This window comes from Macrosteles quadrilineatus, unplaced genomic scaffold (genome assembly GCF_028750875.1).
Source record: "Macrosteles quadrilineatus isolate MER2022 unplaced genomic scaffold, UCM_ALF_1.0 Scaffold_1__1_contigs__length_201487025, whole genome shotgun sequence".
Classification (NCBI taxonomy): Eukaryota; Metazoa; Arthropoda; class Insecta; order Hemiptera; family Cicadellidae; genus Macrosteles; species Macrosteles quadrilineatus.
In genome coordinates, this window is record NW_026542594.1 from 110422141 (window position 1) to 110446542 (window position 24402).

A 24402-nucleotide genomic window follows, 5' to 3' on the forward strand; every position below is an offset into this window, starting at 1 on the left:
CCTTATTTGGCCATGGAAGTTTGAATTTGTGATTTTTTATAAAAAAGTAATAACTTTTTACAAAGTTTTTCTATACCACACTGGACTGTAGAGAGTGTCAAATATTACTAAAAACCTCTGCAGTTAATAACCTTTAAAATTATGTATAAACATCTACTGTTCCTTTGATTTGTCATTCTGAAATTTAAGAGTTTCACATGAAAAACACGGAGCAGCTAATGTTTAATTTCCTTTAAAATAACATGTATTTGCTTAAATAATATGGCAATAGCTACAATAACAGTTATATTTGAATAGGGTCTATTGTAATTTTTAGAATCCTTGTGAGATTTATTGTAAGAATATTAAAGATCTATTAGGAATAACATCCATATAAACGTATGTTTTGTAAAAACATGTTAAATTAGTTTTATTTTTATTTTTTGAATACATTGAACAGTGTTTAAAGTTACACATGGTACATTTAACTTAAGAATTTTTTAAGCATAAGCAAATACTTCCAATGGAGTAGCCTATAAAATTATGTAAATACTACACTTTACAATGTTGTCAATATGTTCACCGAAAACCTAAAATAAACCTAAGTATAGTATACCAATTTGATTGAAGTGCTTAGACACATGCTAATGGAAATAACTCAGTCAAGTGATATATTTCTTAACTAAAATAATTGTTAACACCTCAAAAATACTTAGTTTTAGTTATTTATACAAAAACTAAAAGTTAATTATAAAACACACAATATTCAAAACTTAAATTAGGGATGGACGGGATTGAATTTTTAGTTCGGGATGGGACGGGACGGGATTTTTATTTCCTTCCCGATTTTCGGGACGGGACGGGACGGGATTTTTTTCTGTGCATAAAAAGAAAGTACTGTATTGCAGTTACCAAAATAGACATACAAAATAAATTTTTACCATTTGTGGTGGCACTGATCTATAAAAACAAAAAAATGGGTAACAATTTCGGAGTGATCGTCTGTATGACTCACGGTCACGGCGCGATCGTCGTCATGACTCGCGGTCACGGCGCGATCGTCGGTATGACTCGCGGTCACGGCGCGATCGTCGGTATGACTCGCGGTCACGGCGCGATCGTCGGCAGGACTCCGCGGTCACGTCGTGATCGTCGGTATGACTCGCGGTCACGGCGCGATCGTCGGTATGACTCGCGGTCACGGCGCGATCGTCGGTATGACTCGCGGTCACGGCGCGATCGTCGGTATGACTCGCGGTCACGGCGCGATCGTCGGTATGACTCGCGGTCACGGCGCGATCGTCGGTATGACTCGTGGTCACGGCGCGATCGTCGGCAGGACTCCGCGGTAACGTCGTGATCGTCTGTATGACTCGCCATCACGGCATGATCGTCAGTATGACTCCACGGTCACGGCGCGATCGTCGGTATGACTCGCGGTCACGGCGCGATCGTCGGTATGACTCGTGGTCACAGCGCGATCGTCGGTAGGACTTCGCGGTCACGGCGTAATCGTCGAAATGACTTCGTCTCCTGCGTTCGCAGACCTATCGCTCGCAATAACGGCGTTATCGGCACTCGCGAAGCGGAAAAATCGCCGACGATCGGACCAAATCCCGTCCCGAAAAATTCCCGAGTCAAATGTAATCCCGTCCCGATAATCGGGAATATTTTTTTCCCGAAAAATTCCCGAAATTTCGGGACCCGTCCATCCCTAACTTAAATAACTGTAGCTTACTTCCTTGACGTTTAATAGTTGCCTTCTATTTAATGCCAACTACTTGAGTTTTTTTTTTCAAAATCTCCTCCATTTTCCCAGATACACAGCCAAGCTTTTTTTGCACGTGGCACCAACAGTAACATTAAAATACAACGTTCCTCTGACTAGCACATCTGCATTCATTATCCAGTAGTTAATTTCCTGATTATCTTCCACTAAAGATGAGTAGACCAAGTACTCCACATAACACACAAAGCAAGTCCAGTGGACTTAGGTCTGGCGACCTGGCATGCTAGCAAACCACACCATATGACCCATCATTATCATTCTTATCATTCAAGTTGTGTATTTTGCTTTAAGTCAATCTCGCACATCGGTTGAATGTGCCATAGAACTAACACCGTAAACGACATTTAATTTAATCCAATAAATAAGAAGAAAACCCCCTAAATAAAAATTCATCACAAAACATAGGTTCATAAAGTGTTAATCCTAACAATTCCTCAATATTCTTATTAGGAATTTTACAAGGATTCTGAAAATTGCAATAATACCCATTTAAACATGATTTTTAAAGCAGCTGCTGCCATATCATTAAAGCCAATAACTCGCCAGGCGTTTGGCGTTTTCTGACTGTTTTTTTAAATGAAATTAAACATTAGCCGTTCCGTGTTTTTCATGAGAAACTCTTAAATTTGAGAAGTACAAATCAAAGGAACAGTAGATGTTTATACATCATTTTAAAGGTTATTAACTGCAGAAGTTTTTATTAATATTTGACACTCTCTACAGTCCAGTGTAGTATAGAAAAACGTTGTAAAAAGTTATTACTTTTTTATAAAAAATCACAAATTCAAACTTCTATGGCCAAATAAGGGCTTATTCAGATGTTTAATCTCAATGAATTTGTACTATTACTATTGGAAATTTAACGAGGATTCTGAAAATGACAATGAATTTGGAATAAAAACAATGTTTAATGCACTTATGGCCATTTTATGTGTGTAAGTACAAATATTTTGAAAAAATCTTAAATTGTCTGTTATTCCCTACCTGTGAGGGTATGGAAACTTAAATTGGTGCCATTTTGTCACCAATACATAGTAGTTTAACGCATACAATTTTTTAACACTAACTTCGTTCCACCCTGTATAACTAATATTGCTAGTAACGAATTACCAAGGTAATTGAGAACTAAAAAGTTAGTAACAATTTGATTTATTGCACAGTACTAATGAAAGATACACTTGATTTTATGTTAACAATTGCTTGTTGTGTTTATGTGATACTGAATGACACAGAGTGCTACAATCAATTGAAAACCTTCTGATTTGATGTCAAATGGACCTATCAAAAGGGAAGTTACGGTGCGGTTGCACACTAATCACGAACGTGTCAACAGAGGGGTGATATTTAATTTAATGTTTGAGATGACCAGTACTCAGCAAATCCTGTTCGTTGGCCAACGAATTAAAAAACGAAGGTCGAGTCTCGAAGTCCAACTGATTAAACAATGTTGTGTTTAATCGTAGTAGTATGTATTAGAATATTGCTTATTATTTTATGGCTAATTAGGTAGCCTACTTTGGCGGTTCATCTATTTACAAAACTGTCACAACCTCTAATAACACCTCCGCATTCAGTCGAACCAGCTACCTGCTCCCACTTTAGATATTATTTAATTTCCCCCAAATTTTATAATGACTGTGGCACTCTTAAATAACTTCTGTTTGATGCTCAGCAAAATTAAACAATGACTGTTAAGAATCTGTGTAAATAGATTAATTTGCAATTTACATTGAGTACAAAACCCTATACAATTTAATTAATCCTATATAATTAGAGAGTCACAGTATAATGAACGATGCAGATTGATTTACAATAAATGGATATTAAAAATACTGATGGAAGCTGCAACCTGAGAACATGTGCTAGTATAACAGGAAATGACAAACTATAACAAGAAAATTTTACACATGTGCGACTCACTGAATTCTAATATTTAACAATAAATATTAGAATTACTTACAAACTTTGGACGTCCACAAAAACACTGACATAAACACAGGGATGAGGATGGGGAATTGTAACTAGACGGTTTTCCGAAAAAACACGATCGATTTGATTTCGTGTGACGAACGTGAAATGTTCAAATGGCGGCTCGTGTTGGTCGGTAAAACAAACTTTTAACACTTGTTTCGCAAAAAACTGATTCTATTTTCCACTCGCGTTGCAATTATATCCCTTCGGGATATAGGCTAAATGATTAATTTTAAGAAAATGAAAATTTATTCGACCAACACCGCAAAATTAATTTAATTTGCACAATACGAAACTTTTTCCGACTAGTTACAAGGAAGGCAAGGAAACGACTCGACACTGGCGGCTGGCCCTACCCCTTCCACTTGTGTGGTTAGATAGCATTGTGGGTATCTGATCAGCTGACTATTTGTTGCGTCTGTTACATTAATTTGTTGTATTATACGACGAATCGGTACACCCGACCAGGTCTCTCGGGCCTTCCGCTGGCCCGACCCGACCCGAAAAAATCGGGGACCCGCAGACCCCTAATTATCAGTTACTATAATCTTGAAAACGTACAATCACAAATAACAATATCAGAATATCTTATTTATTATTATTTTTGTTTGTCATCATTTAAATAAGAATGAGAATCAATCAATCATCAGTTTCTAAATATACTAGTGTACATGTTGCTCGAAATCGAGCAATTGCAAAGAAGTACAGGAGTTATTTATAAACAAATAACTTGTTTAAAAACTAATTAGAGTCAACTATAAGATTATTAACTAAAGGAAATACTCACTATTTACATGACAGTCCTATTCCAGTTTAAAGGGTTAATTTTTAACAATCAATCTGCCCATGTACGGGAAAAGGTAAGCTTACATTAAGTCAACGTAAAAAGGCTTTCAGCTTTTATAAAGTACCGTACCTAAGTTGTTTAGCCAATATGTAGACAATAAGGTGTAGGCCACTTTAAACTCTACAGGATAGAGTTAGGCAAAAACTGGCAGAACTCTGAAATGGTGTTATTTATCATAGGCTTACTCATATGCCAAATCCTTAAAATAAAAATGCAATTACTAATAACCGATATCATTCAACACAAACCAACATCCAAAACTAAACACATTTTTAATACAACATAGATAATTTACACATTGACTGTTTTACATATGTTCTTCTTCTCACTATTAATTTTTGCTTCGCAATGGGAAAAATCTGTTTCATAATCATTGAAATAGATTTATAATAAATAATCTATCATAAAGTTTAAGATTAAATAAACCTACCACATAGTTGTTTTACATGGTCAAGGGAAAATGCATTTTTTGGATCAGCTGTCGGAATTTGTGAAATAGAAATTTGACAGTTCTGGTTGTTTACAATAAAATGTCAAAGCAAATGTAAACATTGTGATTTTTCTCATGCTTCCATGGAAACGAATTATTCAATATTTAATTTCTGACAACAGCTGGAGTTTCAAAACAATGTTTGTTTCCCATGTTAATCTTATGGAGGAATACGAAACTTTAAAGGGCCCTAGGGCCTCACTCTCTAATTATTTACCTAAAAAGAAAGTTTCCTGCACAACTTCACGTTACGCTCTTTCCAATGACACCAAAAACGTGTCAATCAGTTCATTAGTTTCGGAGGAGTAATTGTCACAAAAATCGTGCTTGCGTATTAAATAAGTATAGATATATGGTCAAAATATTGAGATAATATCACACATTAAAAACACAAGTAAATGAAACACACACTTAAAATCATAAACATTAATAGCATTAAACATTGAACCTTGATGATATTAAATATTGATAACACAAGTAAGGTTACACACAATTCAATTAATAAACATTTGAAAATCATTGATAAGGATATATGATAAATAAATCTATATACAAGTCATGTCCGGGTATTCAATTAAAGGTCTAATCGTATTACAGGTTTGCGCTCCCGTACAGGAAAGCAAAGTAGGAAGGAAAGTAGGCGTCTGTCTGTTTACATTTGGCGATTTGTTTACATTTGTAGGCGAAGCCAATGACCCTGCTCTTTCAATGTTTTGGTTTGCGCCAGGTGACCTAGTCAATATCGGAGTTCTCTGTCCGAATGTGCCCGGAAGAGCTCGCATACCTTCACTACTGTTCCCTGTCAGTGTGCGGTCTGGCGAATTTTGCAATGTTGCCGGTTGTCTGTCTGGAAGCGACGTTGTCAGATCGTTTTTGGGAAATTCTACTACTAAATCTGACTGCTGCCCTAGCTTAGACTGTAAAGCTATCAACTGGTCTATGTGACGCTTCCACTGAACGCCTGATTCTAGTTCAACTAAATAAGTTACAGGACCCAGTTTTTCAATAACTGTAGCCTCTATCCATCTCTCCCTTCCCCTGTAATCTTTAGCTAACACAGGTTGATTAACAAATAATCTACGAGTTGTGACACCACCATAAGCTGAAACTTGTCTGTTTTGATTGCTACTAAAGACATCCTTCACATTAGGTCTAATTAAGTCTAACCTTGATTTCAGAGATCTGCCTAACATTAACTCTGCTGGTGTTTGATTGGTTGTGGAGTGTACTGTATTTCTGTATGTCAAGATCCTACGTTTGGTGGCCAAATATTGATTTAGATATTGAACAAATTGCTGGTAATTGTACATCATGCTTGAAGGAACGTGTAACTCCGCCCAAGTCGATTTTGCACACTTGGAATGTACCGGATAAGGCGTGGTCCCGGATTCATATTGATTTTTTCGGACCTTTCCAATCAAAGTTATTTTTAGTAATTAAAGATGCTTATTCAAAGTGGCCGGAAGTGTTACCCGTTCCATCAACGCAAGCAAAACACACAATATCTCATCTTAGAGAATTGTTTGCTAGATTTGGCTTAGTAGATCACATTGTCAGTGACAATGGACCACCTTTCACAAGTACAGAATTCCAAACATTTTTGCGAAAAAATGGAATCAAACACACACTTTCTCCACCATATAACCCAAAGACTAATGGCTTAGCCGGGAATGCTGGAAGAACAGTAAAACACAAACTTAGAATAGCACTACAAGACACTTCTGATTTGAACTTAGCATTATCAAATTTTTTGTTTGAAAGATAAGTTTACATGCTATCTTTCTTACATTTACAAATTTGTAGTATGTTAAGTATATTTTTTGTAATTTTGCAAAAACCCACATTTTTAAAGATTTTTGTGTTATTTTTGTTAATAACGTTTTACTGATACAATATATCAGAAACAACCTATGAAAAAGGTTGTAGAACGTAATTAGAGCTTTACAAAAATATCAAGAAACTAGATAAATCTCACAAAAACACTTAATTCGGCGCAAAAACGCCTATTATTCCAACATTTAGGGCTGTGTGCAAGTCATATATAGAAAGTTTTACCATTTAATATGATGTAGGTGTCTAAAGAAGTGTTTTCAACTCGGGTGTCGTGTCTGCACCACTGCATTTTCCGGTTATGACGTCATCAAAATGGCTGACATGTTACGTTTTCACCACCCTATTTTACTTAAAATAATACCATTCAAGTACAACCTTTTACAACAACCTTTTTACAACCTTTTACATAGGTTATTTCTGATGTATTGATCAATAAAACGTTATTAACAAAAGTAACACAAAAATATTTAAAAATATCGGTTTTTTTGCAAAATTACAAAAAATGTACTAATCATAAAGTAGAACCTCGCTAATTCAAATTTCAGAGGAAAGACAATATATTTCAAATTATAGCAAGTTTGAATTATAGAGGTCAGAATAAATAAAATTTGAATTATGGAGGTCCCAGTTTTTAGTGTAGAGAGTTTGAGAGAACGGAGACTATAATGAACACATTGTGGAACATCAATAAGAGCGTCAGTTCATGTTTCAACAGGCATATTTTTTGTTCTAAATTCAAATTACAGAGGCTTACGGTGACACAGTTCGAATTGTAGAGGTTGACTTCGAGTTTTGAAGGTAACAATTTGAATTATGGCAACAAAATTTGAATTGTAGAAGCTGCAATAATTGAAAAAATCACTTCGAATTATCGGTATATTATTTTTTGAATTTTAGAGGTTTTCTGAGGGTAACAGACAAACATTACTGATTATAGAGGTTTTCGAATTATCGAGGTTCGAATTACAACAGTGAGGTTCTACTGTACAACAAATGTGTAAATGTAAGAAAGATAGCATGTAAACTTATCTTTCAAACAAAAAAATTGTATCCCGATCCGATACATAATATGTAAAACATGGTTATTTTTAATATAGCCCTGTCCGTCATTTTGATGACGTCATCCGGAATATGCAGTGGGTGCAGACAAGACACCCGAGATGAAAAAACTTCTATAGACACCTACATCAACATTAAATGGCAAAACTTTGCACACAGCCCTAGATGTCGGACTAATAGGCGTTTTTGTGCCAAATTAAGTGTTTTAGTGAGATTTATCTAGTTTCTTGACTTCATCTTTTGTGTATAGCATATCAAATATGGTATTTTTGTAAAGCTTTTTAAACGTTTTACAACCTTTTCCATAGGTTATTTATGATATATTGTATCAATAAAACGTTATTAACGAAAGTAACACAAACATTTTTAAGACAGGTTTTTGGAAAATTACAAAAAATGTAATAATCATACAACAAATGTGTACATGTAAGAAAGATAGCATGTAAACTCATCTTTCAATCAAAAAAAGTTTATCCCGATCTGACAAATAGTATGTGAAATATATAATTTAAAAGAAATCCTTTACCGCCATATTGATGATGTCATAGCCGGAAAACTTGGGGGGTATGAGGTTTGTAGGAGGTTCCCAGGTTTGTTAAACTCTCTAGACATTAAACTAAAAGGTTATGCAAGAGTATTTAGTATGTACGCAAGTTCGAACATTAAAGTATAGCCAGCTGTAGGACTATAGAAGGTTATTTCCACAGTATGATGAAATGTGGCGCTCTGCTACCACTTGTGGCAAACTCGGCTACATTTTGGGTGATTTGGTCATGTGAATGATTACCATAACCAAACCGTTCGTGTTGGAAGTGAAAACTGGACTCCTTTATTCAACCCGAGGAGACAATTTACTGCTAGTCACAGGCCCAAATAGCCAGCTTTGATGATTATTAATTTAATTGTAATGCATTAAATACAGAAATACCATTATCCTTTCGATATATGCAACAATTATTGGTCAGACGACTGGACACAACGTGAATTGACGATTGAGCAAAATATTAATATTACAATAATGACACGGGAAATTAGATGAACATTTTTGACTACATGACCTGGAAAAAATTACGGGAATTTAGAATAACATTACTAACACCTTACCTCATGTGGGGGTCCTTACCCCCTGTCCCTAGCGTCCTATCACGTACACATGTTGGGTGTTCGATCGCAGCGGTAAGACAAGACTTCTAGTCCTCTCTTGTCATCTCCTTGCTCCTGCGCATGCGCTGGCACTCACATGACCCGAAGAGTGCCTTCTTGGCGGAACACTTAAATTGTTGTGACGGTTAAGCTCAAGGCCACACTAAAAAATACAGGCTGTAATGCTCGTCAAGCATGACGTCACGATAGAAGACGGCAATGACGTAAGTATTTATTTATTTATTTCCTAAGGAAAGATTAAAACAAGCAGCTGATCGCAAACGGCAAACATTACGTCATTGTCGTCTTCCATCGTGATGTCATGCTTGACGAGCATTACGGCCTGTTTTTTTAGTGTGGCCTTGTTAAGCTCCACAGAAAATAGATGTTCATCACACGGAGAGATGAAAACTACTACAATTTCAGGGTGCACAGTTGTTTTTTATACAGACTGTCCCAAAAGTCCCGGACCGGTTTAATATTTTCTAAACGACAACAGATAAATCAATAAGATTTGGTACATCAACACCACACCTAAAAATCTCCTTTTTTAAGGAAATATCAATTTTCTGTCCCATCATGGAGACGTCCCACAAGGAGTCAGAATTAAATCTTAAATAGAAGCATAGGTTGAAATGTACATCAAATTAAAGGTCTTAACTAGCAGAATATAATGCCGCAAATTTGAACTCAAACGGACAGCCGAGTCAAGAATGACAGTGGTTCAAAGATTCATTCAATTTGCATTGCTATTATACGCTAACTCCTCGGGGGGCACAGCCCTAGGAATCGGAAGAAAATTGTTAACGTAAGCATAGGTCGATATGCACCTCAAAATAAAGGTCTTCACTAGTAGATTACAATCCCGTAAATTCAAGCTCAAAAGAAGGCCTGAGTAAAAAATGGCAGTCGTTCAAAGATTCAAAATGGCAGATTCAAGAAATCTTTGAACGGCTGCCATTTTTTACTCAGTTATCCGTTTGAGTTCAAATTTGCGGCATTATATTCTGCTAGTAAAGACCTTTAATTTTATGTACGTGTCAACCTATGCTTCTATTTAAGATTTCCTTCTGACTCCTTGCGGGACGTCCCCATGATATGACAGAAAATTGATAGTTCCTTAAAAAAGTAATGATAATGATAATGATAATGATAATTTATTTGCACATAACATACAAATTTGTGAAAATCACATGTACAGGTGCTTCGTCTTGATCTCTTAAAAATTGATTCTCAGTCCTTAATTATTCTAAAACATAAATTGGTTCCTAAGATGTTGATCACAGTCTTAAATTTAGTGCTACAATACAACATGAACATATTCAAACATAACAAGGTATAAAATTTGTAAATCTACGGGTAACAAAATGGCAACAAAAAAATTAACAGAGAATAAATATATGAACAATAATATACGATTTTGACACAAACAAATAATTCCCGTAAGTGTTTGAATGTGATAAACATATAAAAGTAGATTTTTAGGTGTAGTGTTGATGTGCAAAATTTATTGATTTATCTGATATCGTTTGGAAAATATTAAACCGGTCTGGGACTTTTAGGACAGTCTGTATACTACCTTAATATATTAGCAGCCCTATTTTGTGAAAATCAAAACATATAAGCTAATAAATCATTTATTTTGAATTTGAAATAAAGAAATAAGTCGTATGATTACTGTAAATTTGAATTTTGTTGTTACAGAAAAAAGAAAATATTGTTAAGGGACCTGCTACAAAAAGGAAGTCAAAAGAATTAAATGTGCAAACGAACAAGAAGAAAAAGATGGAAAATAAAGGTATTGATTTTATTGTAGACAAGCAGAGCACCCGTCCTTCGTACGGGGTTGGCATATATAAGTATAAAATGCTTATTGCAGTTATACTCAAGCTTTGCGTTTTCAATGGGGGAGGATACAGTTTGATAAAATTTGGTTCATAAATATACGGTATGATATAGTATAACACATCTACCATTGCCATAATGTTATACCACTGCACCTAAACAATAGAAAAATAAATAAATTATCAAACTTTCGCATAATATCACAAATTATACATTAAATTAAAAACTTAAACCTAACTGTAAACAATCTTACTTTGACAGTTCTCATTGTGTATCACTGCTTTTTGTTGCTGCTTAGTTCAAATTAGCTGTTGTCATATATGCAAAAACAAAATAATAATAGTGCTGCACCCTGTTGGGAAACCTTATAACTTTTTAATGCTATTGCATATTATAGAACCAACTTGTAAAGTTGAAACAGCTGACTAAATTCTTTAATTCCCTTTAAATATGAATACTCATAAGATTAACATGGGAAACTACATAGCCACTGGGGCGGAGCCAAAAAGGATTTTTGAGATAAAAATATGCCTTAATGTTGTTAATTGGGAATGTGAGCTATCATCATGCCAAATTTCAGCCCAATCCGTCCAGTAGTTTATGCGTGATTGAGCAACACACACACAAACACACACACAAACTCACAAACTTTCAGATTTATAATATTAGTAAGATTCAAGATATGATTAAACAGGTGGTTTGGTGCTCCCGAAACTAAAACTAAAAATAAATTATTTAATTATGAATATTTAAGCATCATACATGCTGGAAGGAGAGTGTAACAAAAGAGTAAGTAATTTTTTAACGAATTTCCTATCCAGGAAATACTTTTTTGTCATAACTCTCATGGTAAAACCTAGACCCGGGGCTGATTCAATTTCTTTTTATGTTGCCAGAGGCCAAAACACCATCTGTGTTTAAATTCATATATGTGTGTGTCTATGTTTCTGTTTTTACCTTAGGCACGTGCGAATGGTGTGGCCGCACAGGGCCCTGTACCTCGTAGGACCCTACCCTTTGTGCAAAATACTATAAGAATTTTAAGAAATATGTTAATTTTACGTAAATTATGTCAATTATGAAAAAAGAAAAGAAGGGAGTATAACTACGTACATTAAACATTGAGGTTTTCTTTAGTTAGTATTGTAGAGATACTACTTTTTTTGGTAGTCAGGGGCCGCGCACTCAATGTTTGCACTGGACCACCTTAAGACCTCCGGTTTTTACATAACCCGAGTGACATTAGTCTGATTTTGATACAATTTTGTACAAACTTGTCGGCTAGCTAAGTTTATTCTAAAGAGTTCACAGACCAATATGGGAGGAGGGTTTAACAGGGTAAAAAGTGGTTGCCCATGATTGACCTTTGAAATCTAAATTTTTAAACACTTTCTGGACTATTTTCTAGAGCTTAAAAAACAGATATTTTAGTATATTGAAGCGTTGTTGTACGCTTAATGGTTACAAAAAAATTTCATAAAAACTTGTAGTTGTGGCAGGTCATATATCAATAGCCTATTTGCAAAACAAAGCCTAAATAAAAAATAGCCAACATATTAAAGCCTAACTATTTAATCAGTTACTAGCCTAGGCCTAGTTAGGCTCAACTAACTAATTTCTACTGTAAATTATGAATAAATAGTATAAACCTTCTGAAATATATTACATTAGTAGGAAAAATGGATAAAAGGAATGGTATTTGTTTAATAAAATTGTATTCTGATCCTCATAACATGTTAAAAATCTGCATTCAAATCATACAACCAAATCGGTGGGTAAAAGCGATCGTTAACGGCAAACAAAAAACCGTGATAAAAACCTAAATAATGATAATACATATTTTTCTGCCCAAATCGTAAATAATGGTAATTTAGAAACATAACCATAAAACATTGCAGACGGAAAGTTAGATTCAAATCAAAAAGGTGGATGACGTCAGAACTCGAGACACCAAAGAGAACTAAAATAAAGAGGTTAGATCAAAGATCGGGAATAGTTTTCAATCATTTTGCAACGAAACTAAAAAAAAGCTAAGAGAAAGCTACATGCAGACAATATATTTGGACTAAACCACGTAAATTTCTAAGCCAATAGGATTACGAGTTGACATTCAAGTCGGTGTAGGTGAACAATTTCTGAAAATTATCTCGTTTTTAACCAAAAAAAAGTAAGTAGAAGCTAGCCATCTTGAATCTGAGGCAATGAAGAAAAGAACTAACGTAACGTACTTCTCTTTCTTCTTGGGATAACGAGTCAAAGGAAGTGGCCATAAAATTATGTTCTCAATTTTAAGAAATTAACAAACTGTTTTTAAACTTTGAAAATGGCATAAATTCTATTAATAAATCAACTACAAGCAAAATAGGCCTACAATTATTAATTATACATTAAAATTAGTGAAGAAGACTGTAAGTTAACTATTTTGAAGATCTGCACGTTGACCAAATTCGCAAGTACATACCAACTTTTACAAATTGAACTAATATAAAAACTTTTGATAACAATCTATTAACCAAAGACTCCACTATAAACTCTATGATACCTTTCCCATATAGTTTAAGTCAGGTGTAGGTTTAACCTCAATTATCCCATCCATAATGTAGATTAATTAATTTTATCATAAACTAGGCTAACTCTATTACCTATTGTATTTAAATTATACCTTGGGCTATGTAAAATTAACTTATTGTAATTGATTCTAAAACAGTAAATAACTCTTTCCGTAACGATGTTGTAAGTTATCATTTTCACACAGCTCCACCACACACCCTAATATTTAGATAAAAAAAAAAACGACCCTGAGATTAAGACAAATTAGCCTAATTAGATTTGCGTATTTCAACCAAATTTTCTTTCAAAATTAATTTAGGCTAAAAAGAAGAGAAATGCAACATAGTGATGGTCTTAATTATTCTTAGTTTGTTATTCGTAAGTTTTAAGTACAATGTTTCACATTCTTAGTAGAAATATTTAGTTGTATTAAATAGCTAAAGCCACCAATTTACCAACATTGATTACATTTACAGTAGAACCTCGTTGACAAGACTCTAATGGGGACTATTAAATAAGACTTGTTATCAAGTCTGGTTATTGAGGTTCCAATTTACTCGTAAATAAACAATTGGTAACATCCACTTTCTTTAGTTTTTAAGTGTTATTAATTTTTATCCTTAGTTACTATATAAGGGGGCCTTTTACATTTAGTTAGTAAAACAAACAGAAATTTTTTAAAGTATAATGTTGATTTTAGCCTAAAACTGCTAAAACTAAGATATCCCTAACAATTTGGAGTAAATTGTTAAAGCTATTTTTGAAATCATACTGTGTGCAAACGTTACTGTACTTGTATTATAGTATAGTTTTTTTTACAGATCCAGATTCTTATGAGGAAGAATATGACATATTTGGTGTGAATTATAAGAAACCAACACACAACAACTTAAAGGTGATTTTTGTTTTCTTAAGGGTGTATGAACAAAAACAAATTTTATATCTTTTTTTGAAACCTTAAGTTTTATGTAGTCAAAACCAAATCTACCATTTTAAAAAAATAAAAAAGATTTATTATTTATTGCGGCCTACATGCGGTCTTCAAGTGTACATTTTGAGCATTCATGCACACTACATATCGAAACGAAAAACACCATGGCAATGAAACTGTAGGTAAATGTTAAGAACATTGTGCTCATTCCAATGATCTATTAAAAAAATATATATATTTTAAATTTTGTTATACATATTTTTAAATACCTTTTTTTATTGCATCATGAAGTGAAATTTCCGTTTTAAATTTATATAAGCATATATTTTTATATTCCCATTATATGTATCCATTTAAAAACTAAGTTAGTTAGAACAAATCAATGTCCATACGTGCGCTCGTGCACTAACACCACTCGTGTGTGAGAGGAGGGGTGGTACGGGAGTGGGAAGGGTGGTAGCCTCCCTCCTTCTTCATGAGCAAGTGAGAGAGAGAGAGAGTATGAACTGAATACCTGCTACTGGTAGTAAGTGACCTTGACATCTTGAGGATTCAATTCTTGTCTTGTGTTTTGACCGATTGCTTGATGACCTACCCTCAGTGAGTTATAAACTTCAGTTATTTATAATCTAACCTATCAGTTATTTATCCATTGACTAGCTGTATGCCCGTGCTACGGACAGGGATTATTTTAATAATAAGTTAAGCGCACTAATTCGTAAACAACAGACATACAAAAAATACTGAATAAAAAACTAAATTCAACTAAAACATTAACTACGCCAACAAAAGTAATGTACAGATAAAATTAGCATTAGAAATCTTTGATAGTCATCAAATTGTATCATATCGTATTTTCATAGTGTGCAATTATTATGCCGTTTGTAATAACAATTTGTATTTACTTAATCCCAAAGATGATCCGAAATGAAGTCAAAATGACTGCATTGTATATTTAAAATACTTACTTTCCGTGTCCGGAAATCAGACTTCGCTTTTCCAAAAATTAACTACCGATATGGCTTTGTCATTCGCATGTAAAAGATCATCTAATGTGCAAGACTCGTCTAGGCGTGGGCAGATCAGCAGATGGGCAGGATCCTGAACAGCACCACACGCGCACAAGATATTTTCTTCGTCTGGTAAGAGACCCCATTTCTGCATGTTTGTCTTGCATTTTGGTACCTCGACCCTAATTCGATTTAGGGTCTTCCACACCGTGTAATGAAGGCCTCCACTAGGAGCCAGTTCCACCCTGGCTGGTATGGGAGGGTTAGTTAACGTGGCCTCCCACCTTGCCACCCGATTGCTTGAGAGTGATCCATCCAGGACTCGTGTCCGTGATAAAAAGCTCTTTCTGGACCGAAGCAGTCGCTCTGCAGGTTTGTGGCCGTGTAATGGGTGACGAGGGTCTGTCTCTTACTTAGTCCTTTCTGCGTCAGCAGCGACATCACGTCGGATTGATGGAGGGGCGATCCCTATGATAGGATAGAGTTTGTGTACTGGGGTTGGTTTCAAACCCCCAGTTACAATCCGAGCCATGTCATTGACTGCAATGTCAACCTTTTTTTGCATGCAGGGTGTCTAGTAGTCGGGAAAATCGGGAAAGTCGGGAATTAGTATTGAATTTTAAAATGGTCTTGAAAAGTCGGGATTTAGTCTTAAATTTGATTTCAAAGTCGGGAATTTTCATGATTTTGCCGCGATCGTCGTCTTTCGTTTACGTAACCGCGAAAGCCAATGATGATGTCTACACAGCCTCGGGAAATGTTCACGATTTTGCCGCGATAGTGGACGACGACGATGACGTTTCCGAAACCGCGGGAGACGACGATGACGTTTCTGTGACAGCGGGAGACGACGATGACGTTTCCGTGACCGCGGGAGGCGACGATAATGTCTACACGGCCGCGGAAAATGTTCATGATTTTGCCGCGATCGTGGACGACGACGATCACGTTTCCGTGACCGCGGTAGATGACGATGACGTTTCCGTGACCACGGGAGACGATGATGATGTTTACACGGCCGCGGGAAATGTTCTGACGATTTAGCCGCGATCGTGGAGGACGACGATGACGTTTCCGTGACCGCGGGAGACGACGATGACGTTTCCGTGACCGCGGGAGACTACGATGATGTCTACACGGCCGCGGGAAATGTTCATGATTTTGCCGTGATCGCGGACGACGACGATAACGTTTCCGTGACTGCAGGAGATGACGGTGATGTCTAAACAGCCGCGGGAAATGTTCATGGTTTTGCCGCGATTGCGGACGACGACGATGACGTTTCCGTGACCGCGGGAGATGACTGTGATGTCCAAACAGCCGCGGGAAATGTTCATGATTTTGCCGCGATTGCGGACGACGACGATGACGTTTCCGTAACCGCGGGAGACGACGATGATGTCTACACGGCCGCAGGAAATGTTCATGATTTTGCCGTAATCGCGGACGACGACGATAACGTTTCCGTGACTGCGGGAGATGACGGTGATGTATAAACAGCCGCGGGAAATGTTCATGATTTTGCCGCGATTGCGGACGACGAAGATGACGTTTCCGTGACCGCGGGGGATGACGATGATGTTTCCGTGACCGTGGGAGACGACGATGATGTCTACACGGCCGCGGGAAATGTTCATGATTTTGCCGTAATCGCGGACGACGACGATAACGTTTCCGTGACTGCGGGAGATGACGGTGATGTATAAACAGCCGCGGGAAATGTTCATGATTTTGCCGCGATTGCGGACGACGAAGATGACGTTTCCGTGACCGCGGGGGATGACGATGATGTTTCCGTGACCGTGGGAGACGACGATGATGTCTACACGGCCGCGGGAAATGTTTATGATTTTGCCGTAATCGCGGACGACGACGATAATGTTTCCGTGACCGCTGGAGATGACTGTGATGTCCAAACAGCCGCGGGAAATGTTCATGTTTTTGCCGCGATTGCGGACGACGACGATGACGTTTCTGTGACCGCGGGAGACGACGGTGATGTTTAAACAGCCGCGGGAAACGTTCATGATTTTGCCGCAATCGTTGACGACAAAGATCACGTTTCTGTAACCGCTGCTGTCAATGATGATGTCTAAACGTATGGTACGCGGAGGATTTCATGATAAAAAAACAATCAAATTTGCTAGTTAGAATTTTTTATTGCTGCATTATTTCTTTACTTGAAAACTCCACATTATCATAATACTACTTTATGACAAAGACAGGGGTTGGTGTAGTATTATTTAGAAAATTTGATTAAGCTATAAAAATTGGTATCGGTATCAAGAATCGAGAATCAATACATTTTGGTATCAACGCCCAATAATTGTTGAAAAACTAGTCTTGAAAAATCTAGAATTAGTCTTGAAAAGTCTGGAATTAGTCTTGAATTTTATAATGGAAATAAACTAGACACCCTGTGCATGTGACGATGCATTCCATACTGGTGCAGCGTACTCCGCAGCCGACACACTGAGCGCTAAAGCTGAGGTTCTGAGGACATTAGGGTTAGCACCCCAGCATCGAGTGTAGTGTCGAGTTCCCAACTTTTTATTTACCTTTCCAAACTCCCAAACGTTCTTGTTGTTTATGGAGAGATTAACCTGAACTCTCTCCCCCTCATTGAATGAACGTGCAGAAGGAGCGTTTCTAGTTGAAGCTTTTTGTACGTTAGAAAAAATGGCATCCTTTCGATTCGTATAAATATCATGATTGTGCAATGTTGTATTTTTATGTTAAAATGCAAATCATGGCATTAATTTCAATATATTTGTAGTTAATTCAAATTATATTTTTGATGATTCAAAGTTTCTACACGGAAAAAGAGAATCTGAAATCAAACCGAGCAAAGAATTCCCAAAAATACAACTAAAATGACTCTAATTAATTATAAAATAATTAATAGAAACACGCATATTTACTCAACACAAATTCTATTTCATGAATGTTTACAAAACAAATACAATAGAAAAACATATGATAGTAAAAATTGTTATTAATGAAATATTGTACAGTCTTAAAGAAGCAACAACAATCACTCTGCATTGTTTGCTTTGGGAGTTGGTGGTATTTCGGAAATTGACGGTCCTTCGGAAGTTGATGGTCTTACTGGAGTTGATGGTCTTTCAGGAGTTGATGGTCTTACGGGAGTTGATGGTCTTTCAGGAATTGACGTCTTTCAGGATTAGAACGAGTAACAGCCTTAGTATTTTCTTTTGTGCTGTGTTTAGAAGCCCGTGGAACATCAAATATGTGGATTGGTCCCGCACTAACAATTTTTGGTTTTGGTATCAAAGTAGACCGCAATTGATCAATGTGTCGTTTTACAAGTCGGCCTGACTTGTCAAGGGAAACTAGATAGTGTCGAGTTCCCAACTTTTTATTTACCTCTCCAAACTCCCAAACGTTCTTGTTGTTTATGAAGAGACGAACCTGAACTCTCTCCCCCTCATTGAATGAACGTGCAGAAGGAGCGTTTCTAGTTGAAGCTTTTTGTACGTTAAGAAAAATGGCATCCATTCGTATTCAGCCGGTGATTTGCCACATGCTAGAGGAGTTGCCCGGTACCGCATTAAGATCTTTTGGACCTTTATTGCCATTGGTATGTTTTCCGAAGCTGTGGACTTCAGGCGGTTCTTCAATGTTTGAACAGAGCGTTCTGCTAACAGGGTGTCCACCGACCGGGAAAACCGGGAATTATGTGTGATATTTTTGAACCGGGAATTATGCGTGAATTTTGTATTTAACCGGGAATATTTTGCCGCGACCGCGGGAAACGACGATGACGTTTTCGTGACCGCGGGAGACGACGATGACGTTTTTGTGACCGCGGGAGACAACGATGACATTTCCGTGCCCGCGGGAGATGACCATGACGTTTTTGTGACCGCGTGTGACGACGATGACGTTTCCGTGATCGTGCATGCGGACGATGACGTTTCCGTGACCGCGTGAAACGATGATGATGTCCAACTGCCGTGGGATATGTTAGTGATTTTGCCACGATCGCGCATGCGGACGTCGACATTTCTGTGACCGCAAAAGACGACGATGACATTTCCGTGACCGCGGGAGACAACTATGACGTTTTCGTGACTTCGGGAGACGACGACGATGTCTAAAAATATTGCTTGAAATGATGACTGCGGGAAATTATTTAAATTAAGCTACGATCGAGGAAGATTATGATAACTTTACTGTGATCGCAGGAGACAATTATAATGTTTCCGTTACCACTGAACAATATCAGGATTTTTCACGACCACGGAAGACAGTGGTGATGTTTCTGTTATTGAGTGAGATATTCAGGATTTTTCAGTTATCGCAGAAAACGATGATGGTGTCTCTACGACTGTGTTAGATGATTACAATATAACCTCGAGTTTGGCTTGACCAAAAATTTCAAAATGGCACTTTTGTAGAAGTTTTTTTATATATTTTTAATATCTTCATTTACCTTTAACGTGGTATTTATTTAAGCAATTTTTGTAATTTCCGCATTATTATTTCTCTAGGCCACTTGGAAAACAACCCATTACTCCAAAATTATACAATATGAAAGTACATAAAGCCAGGGGTTGGTGTAGTAATCCTTAAGAAAATTTAGTAAAATAGAAATTATCAGTATTAAGAATCTATTTTTCAGGTGTCTGTACAGAGATTCGATAAATTTTGGTATCGACATATCACTATTTTTAGGAAGTTATTAATAAATTGCAGGTTTAAGGATTAATTTTTGGATTATTTAATCAGTAATATATAAAAATTGAATACTTGTGTCAGGCAATATCACAGCAATCATATTTTTTCCCCCTTAACTGAGAATGCTCTTTCCGATAACTAAAATAGCGAGCTGTGTTAGAGCGCTAAAACAGCATTGCGGGAGTTGGCGCAAAACACGTTGGAAATTTTAGTATGAAAAGTACGACCATGGATTTTTTTTTACTCATGAATTACTCTTGCATTTTTTCTGGTTGGCCCCCTGGCTAAGCCGTTTGTTGCTGGGTGTCCTGGAGATATGAATTTCTGGAAAATGCCATGCAATTTGCAATAAGCTTGGAATGTATCACTTTGAAAAATTGAGTCGTTGTCAGATACCATGACATTCGGGTAGCCGTGTGTAGCAAAAATCTGTTCAAGTAGATGTATGGTATTGGAGCTGGATGGTGCATCTTTGATTACTTTTATCTCCGCCCATTTTGATCTAGCATCAATACACACGAGTAAGTTGAAGCCTTGAAACGGTCCTCCGTAGTCAATGTGTATTCTTTCCCAGTTCTCTTTTGGGATTTCCCACGGGTGATTGGGAGCTTTGGGCGGATTTGACCGTGTTGGTGCACAATTTTCACGTCCTTTCACAAGATGCTTAATGCCCTTATCAATATTTGGCCAGTAAACATAGCGCCGTGCTAGCTGTTTCATTTTTGTGATTCCAAGATGACTTTCGTGAAGTTCATTTAGAATATAAAGGTTACTTACAGTCTTCGCAATCCTGTTAATTGAGCACTACGGCCGTTTCGGAGATAACTCCATCGTCGGGTGCGTAGTCATTATACACTAATCTGAACTATTTACATATTTACATTTCTTACGTGGTTTCTTCATTTTCATTGCGTCAAAGTTAAATAAATAGTACATACAACACAAAACACGGACACGACACGAAAACATTAAGGCACGTGCACGGCTAAAAACTGACGACCGACTGAACGAACTTTATCACTGCAAAGGTTTGGTGGACGACTGGAACAGCTGATAACGCGTGTACCAACATAGCTGCTCAAATTATACCTTGTCCTGTTTGATTTGTATTATTTTCTCAAAAATTGGATTGGCTGCTGAATTAGTCTGGGAATTAATTATTAAGTTCGGTTCTTTAGCTGTACTGGTGTAAATGTGGAAATTTTCAATACAATTAAGTTTGTGACCTTTGCTACCAATGTGGAGTATTTCTAAACTATTAATTTCAGAGTAGTCGTGGCAATACTGTTGGATGTGTTCTGCATAATTTGAGACAGGATTTGGTTTCTTGATAGCACTTATATGTTAGAACGAAAGTACAGTACATTATACAGTACATTAGAACGAAAGGAACTTTAAATAGTGAGAAAACAGCAGAATTATTATCACTGTTAAGAGTTGTCCTAAAACAGAATTATTTCGAGTTTAATAACAAACATTATTTACAAGAACAGGGATTAGCTATGGGTTCACCTCTATCTTCAATCTTATCGGAAATCTTCCTTGATAACATAGAACACCAACGCATTTTGGCCGACAGTAATGCGCATCAAGGAAAGATTTTTTACTGGCACCGATACGTCGACGACGTACTTTGCTTATTCAAAGGCAATAACAGACAAATCGACCTGTTTGGGAAATATCTTAATAATATCCATCCTAGACTTAAATTCACAATAGAACATGAGAAAAGCTCCTCTATCAACTTCCTTGACCTGACAATAACAAAATCCGATAACAAACACCTTTTTAATATTTATAGAAAACCGACCAGTACAGACACAACCATCCATAGCAGCTCTAATCACCCCCACTCTCACAAAATTGCAGCCTACAATTCAATGCTCTACAGATTGATTAACATACCTTTAAGTGAAGAAAACTATAGAAATGAACTTAACACAATAAAATACATTGCCTTGAATAACGGTTACAGCTCTGACATGATTGATAAACTGCACAGGAGAATCAAGAGTAAAGCTAATAATAAAATTGCCAAAGAAAAAACTGATAAAAAGTACGTGACACTAGAGTTCTGTAAACTCAACCAACGTTTAGCAACTCGTCCTTTTAGTAGGCATAACTATTCAGTTGCATACAGAACTAGCAACAACCTTCAACGTAAGTTGTCAGCTCCACGACAAAGGGATACTACGCCTATACTAGAGAAGTCAGGCGTGTATAAGCTTAAATGTGGAGAATGTGATTCCTACTACATCGGACAGACTGGTAGATGTTTTAAGACCAGATATAAAGAACATATAAGTGCTATCAAGAAACCAAATCCTGTCTCAAATTATGCAGAACACATCCAACAGTATTGCCACGACTACTCTGAAATTAATAGTTTAGAAATACTCCACATTGGTAGCAAAGGTCACAAACTTAATTGTATTGAAAATTTCCACATTTACACCAGTACAGCTAAAGAACCGAACTTAATAATTAATTCCCAGACTAATTCAGCAGCCAATCCAGTTTTTGAGAAAATAATACAAATCAAACAGGACAAGGTATAATTTGAGCAGCTATGTTGGTACACGCGTTATCAGCTGTTCCAGTCGTCCACCAAACCTTTGCAGTGATAAAGTTCGTTCAGTCGGTCGTCAGTTTTTAGCCGTGCACGTGCCTTAATGTTTTCGTGTCGTGTCCGTGTTTTGTGTTGTATGTACTATTTATTTAACTTTGACGCAATGAAAATGAAGAAACCACGTAAGAAATGTAAATATGTAAATAGTTCAGATTAGTGTATAATGACTACGCACCCGACGATGGAGTTATCTCCGAAACGGCCGTAGTGCTCAATTAACAGGATTGCGAAGACTGTAAGTAACCTTTATATTTATTACACGCAATCTGCCACACTGATTAATCTTCATTTAGAATTTTGTTTCTAAGTAGTGATGGAATGTACCTACACTCTTTCTCCCCGGAAAATAATGTTTTCAATCAAAGTAAGGCCAGAATCAAGTGAATTGGTGAGTAGGTCTTTCATAATCTTAGAGAGCACTGGATCTTTGGCTGTCTCATTCTTGATACTCTCAGCTGTGATTTCATGGTTTGAAATTTGAAAAATGGCTTGGCTGCAGATTTGATGTACCTCTTTTCCAATTTTCTTGTCTTTAGTAAAGTGAGTCTGTGTAAGAGGAGCTCTTGAAAGACAATCCACGTTTTTATTTTCCATGCCCTTTTTGAACACCAACTTGTAATTGAAACCTGACAGATATGATGCATATCTGAGTAAACGAGCTGAAGTCATTTGTGGTAGAGCCTTGTCATGCCTGAAGATCCTAGATATGGGCTGATTATCTGATACAAGTTGAAATTGAGTTCCAAATAAATAAGTAATAATAGAAGTGGGAGACACCAAAAACTATGGCCAATGCTTCCCGGTCTAGTTGACTATAGTTACATTCGGCATCAGTGAGTGAACGTGAGGCGTTCCGCGTAAGCAATTGGTCTCTCAGTTCCGTCTATTAAGTGGCTAAGAACTGCAGCTAGTCCAGTAGGTGAAGCGTCTGTGGTGAGGACTAACAGTAGTTTTGGATCAAAAGGTAAGAGTATCCTGTTACTGCAGAGCTCAGTTTTGATTCGTTGAAAAGCCTTTTCACATTCTGGTGTCCATTCCCATTTCTTATTTTTGCGTAGCAAACGTCGTAAAGGAAAAGTGACAGTTGAAGCATCTGGAAAGAAACGAGAGTAGTAAGAAACCATTCCTAAGAATCGTCGTAATTCTTCAACTTTTGATGGACGTGACATTTCTTTAACAGCTTGAACTTTGGTAGGAGATTTCTTTATTTTGTTTAACTCCACCACTCGTCCTAGATATTCTATTTGTTCTTGAAAAAATGAACACTTCTGTTTGTTTATGTGTAAGTCAAAATCTGAGAATCGTTGAAGACAGGCCTGTAGATTTCTTTTTTCTTAGTCCTTGACATCAGTGTAGTTATGCAGACTGCAGAGACATGTCCTCGTTTTAAACACTCCCCACATTGGAGATTATACTTGTGTTTGTTACAATTTGCAGCAATGTGTTTGCTACTTCCACATCTAAGACAGAGGCCTTCTATTCCGAGGGCATTGAAGTCAAGTCTTTTGTTATTTGAACGTTGTTTCCAGTTGACAGATGTCTTGTTGGATGAGCGATTGTTAGAGAACTGGTGGGATCGTCTGGAAGACCTTGTAATTTTGTGCACTCCAGCAGAATCCACATCA

General features: G+C 36.8%; 1 protein-coding gene across 1 annotated transcript in view; it reads left to right on the forward strand.

The window, feature by feature from the left end:
* LOC128983199 (uncharacterized) overlaps window positions 1-24402 on the forward strand; it is a 149003-nt gene that overhangs the window by 92158 nt on the left and 32443 nt on the right. Inside the window, exons 11-12 of the mRNA XM_054402397.1 lie at window positions 10816-10909; window positions 14328-14401. Of these exons, the coding sequence (XP_054258372.1) occupies window positions 10816-10909; window positions 14328-14401 (168 nt within the window). The remainder of the gene's footprint in view (window positions 1-10815; window positions 10910-14327; window positions 14402-24402) is intronic.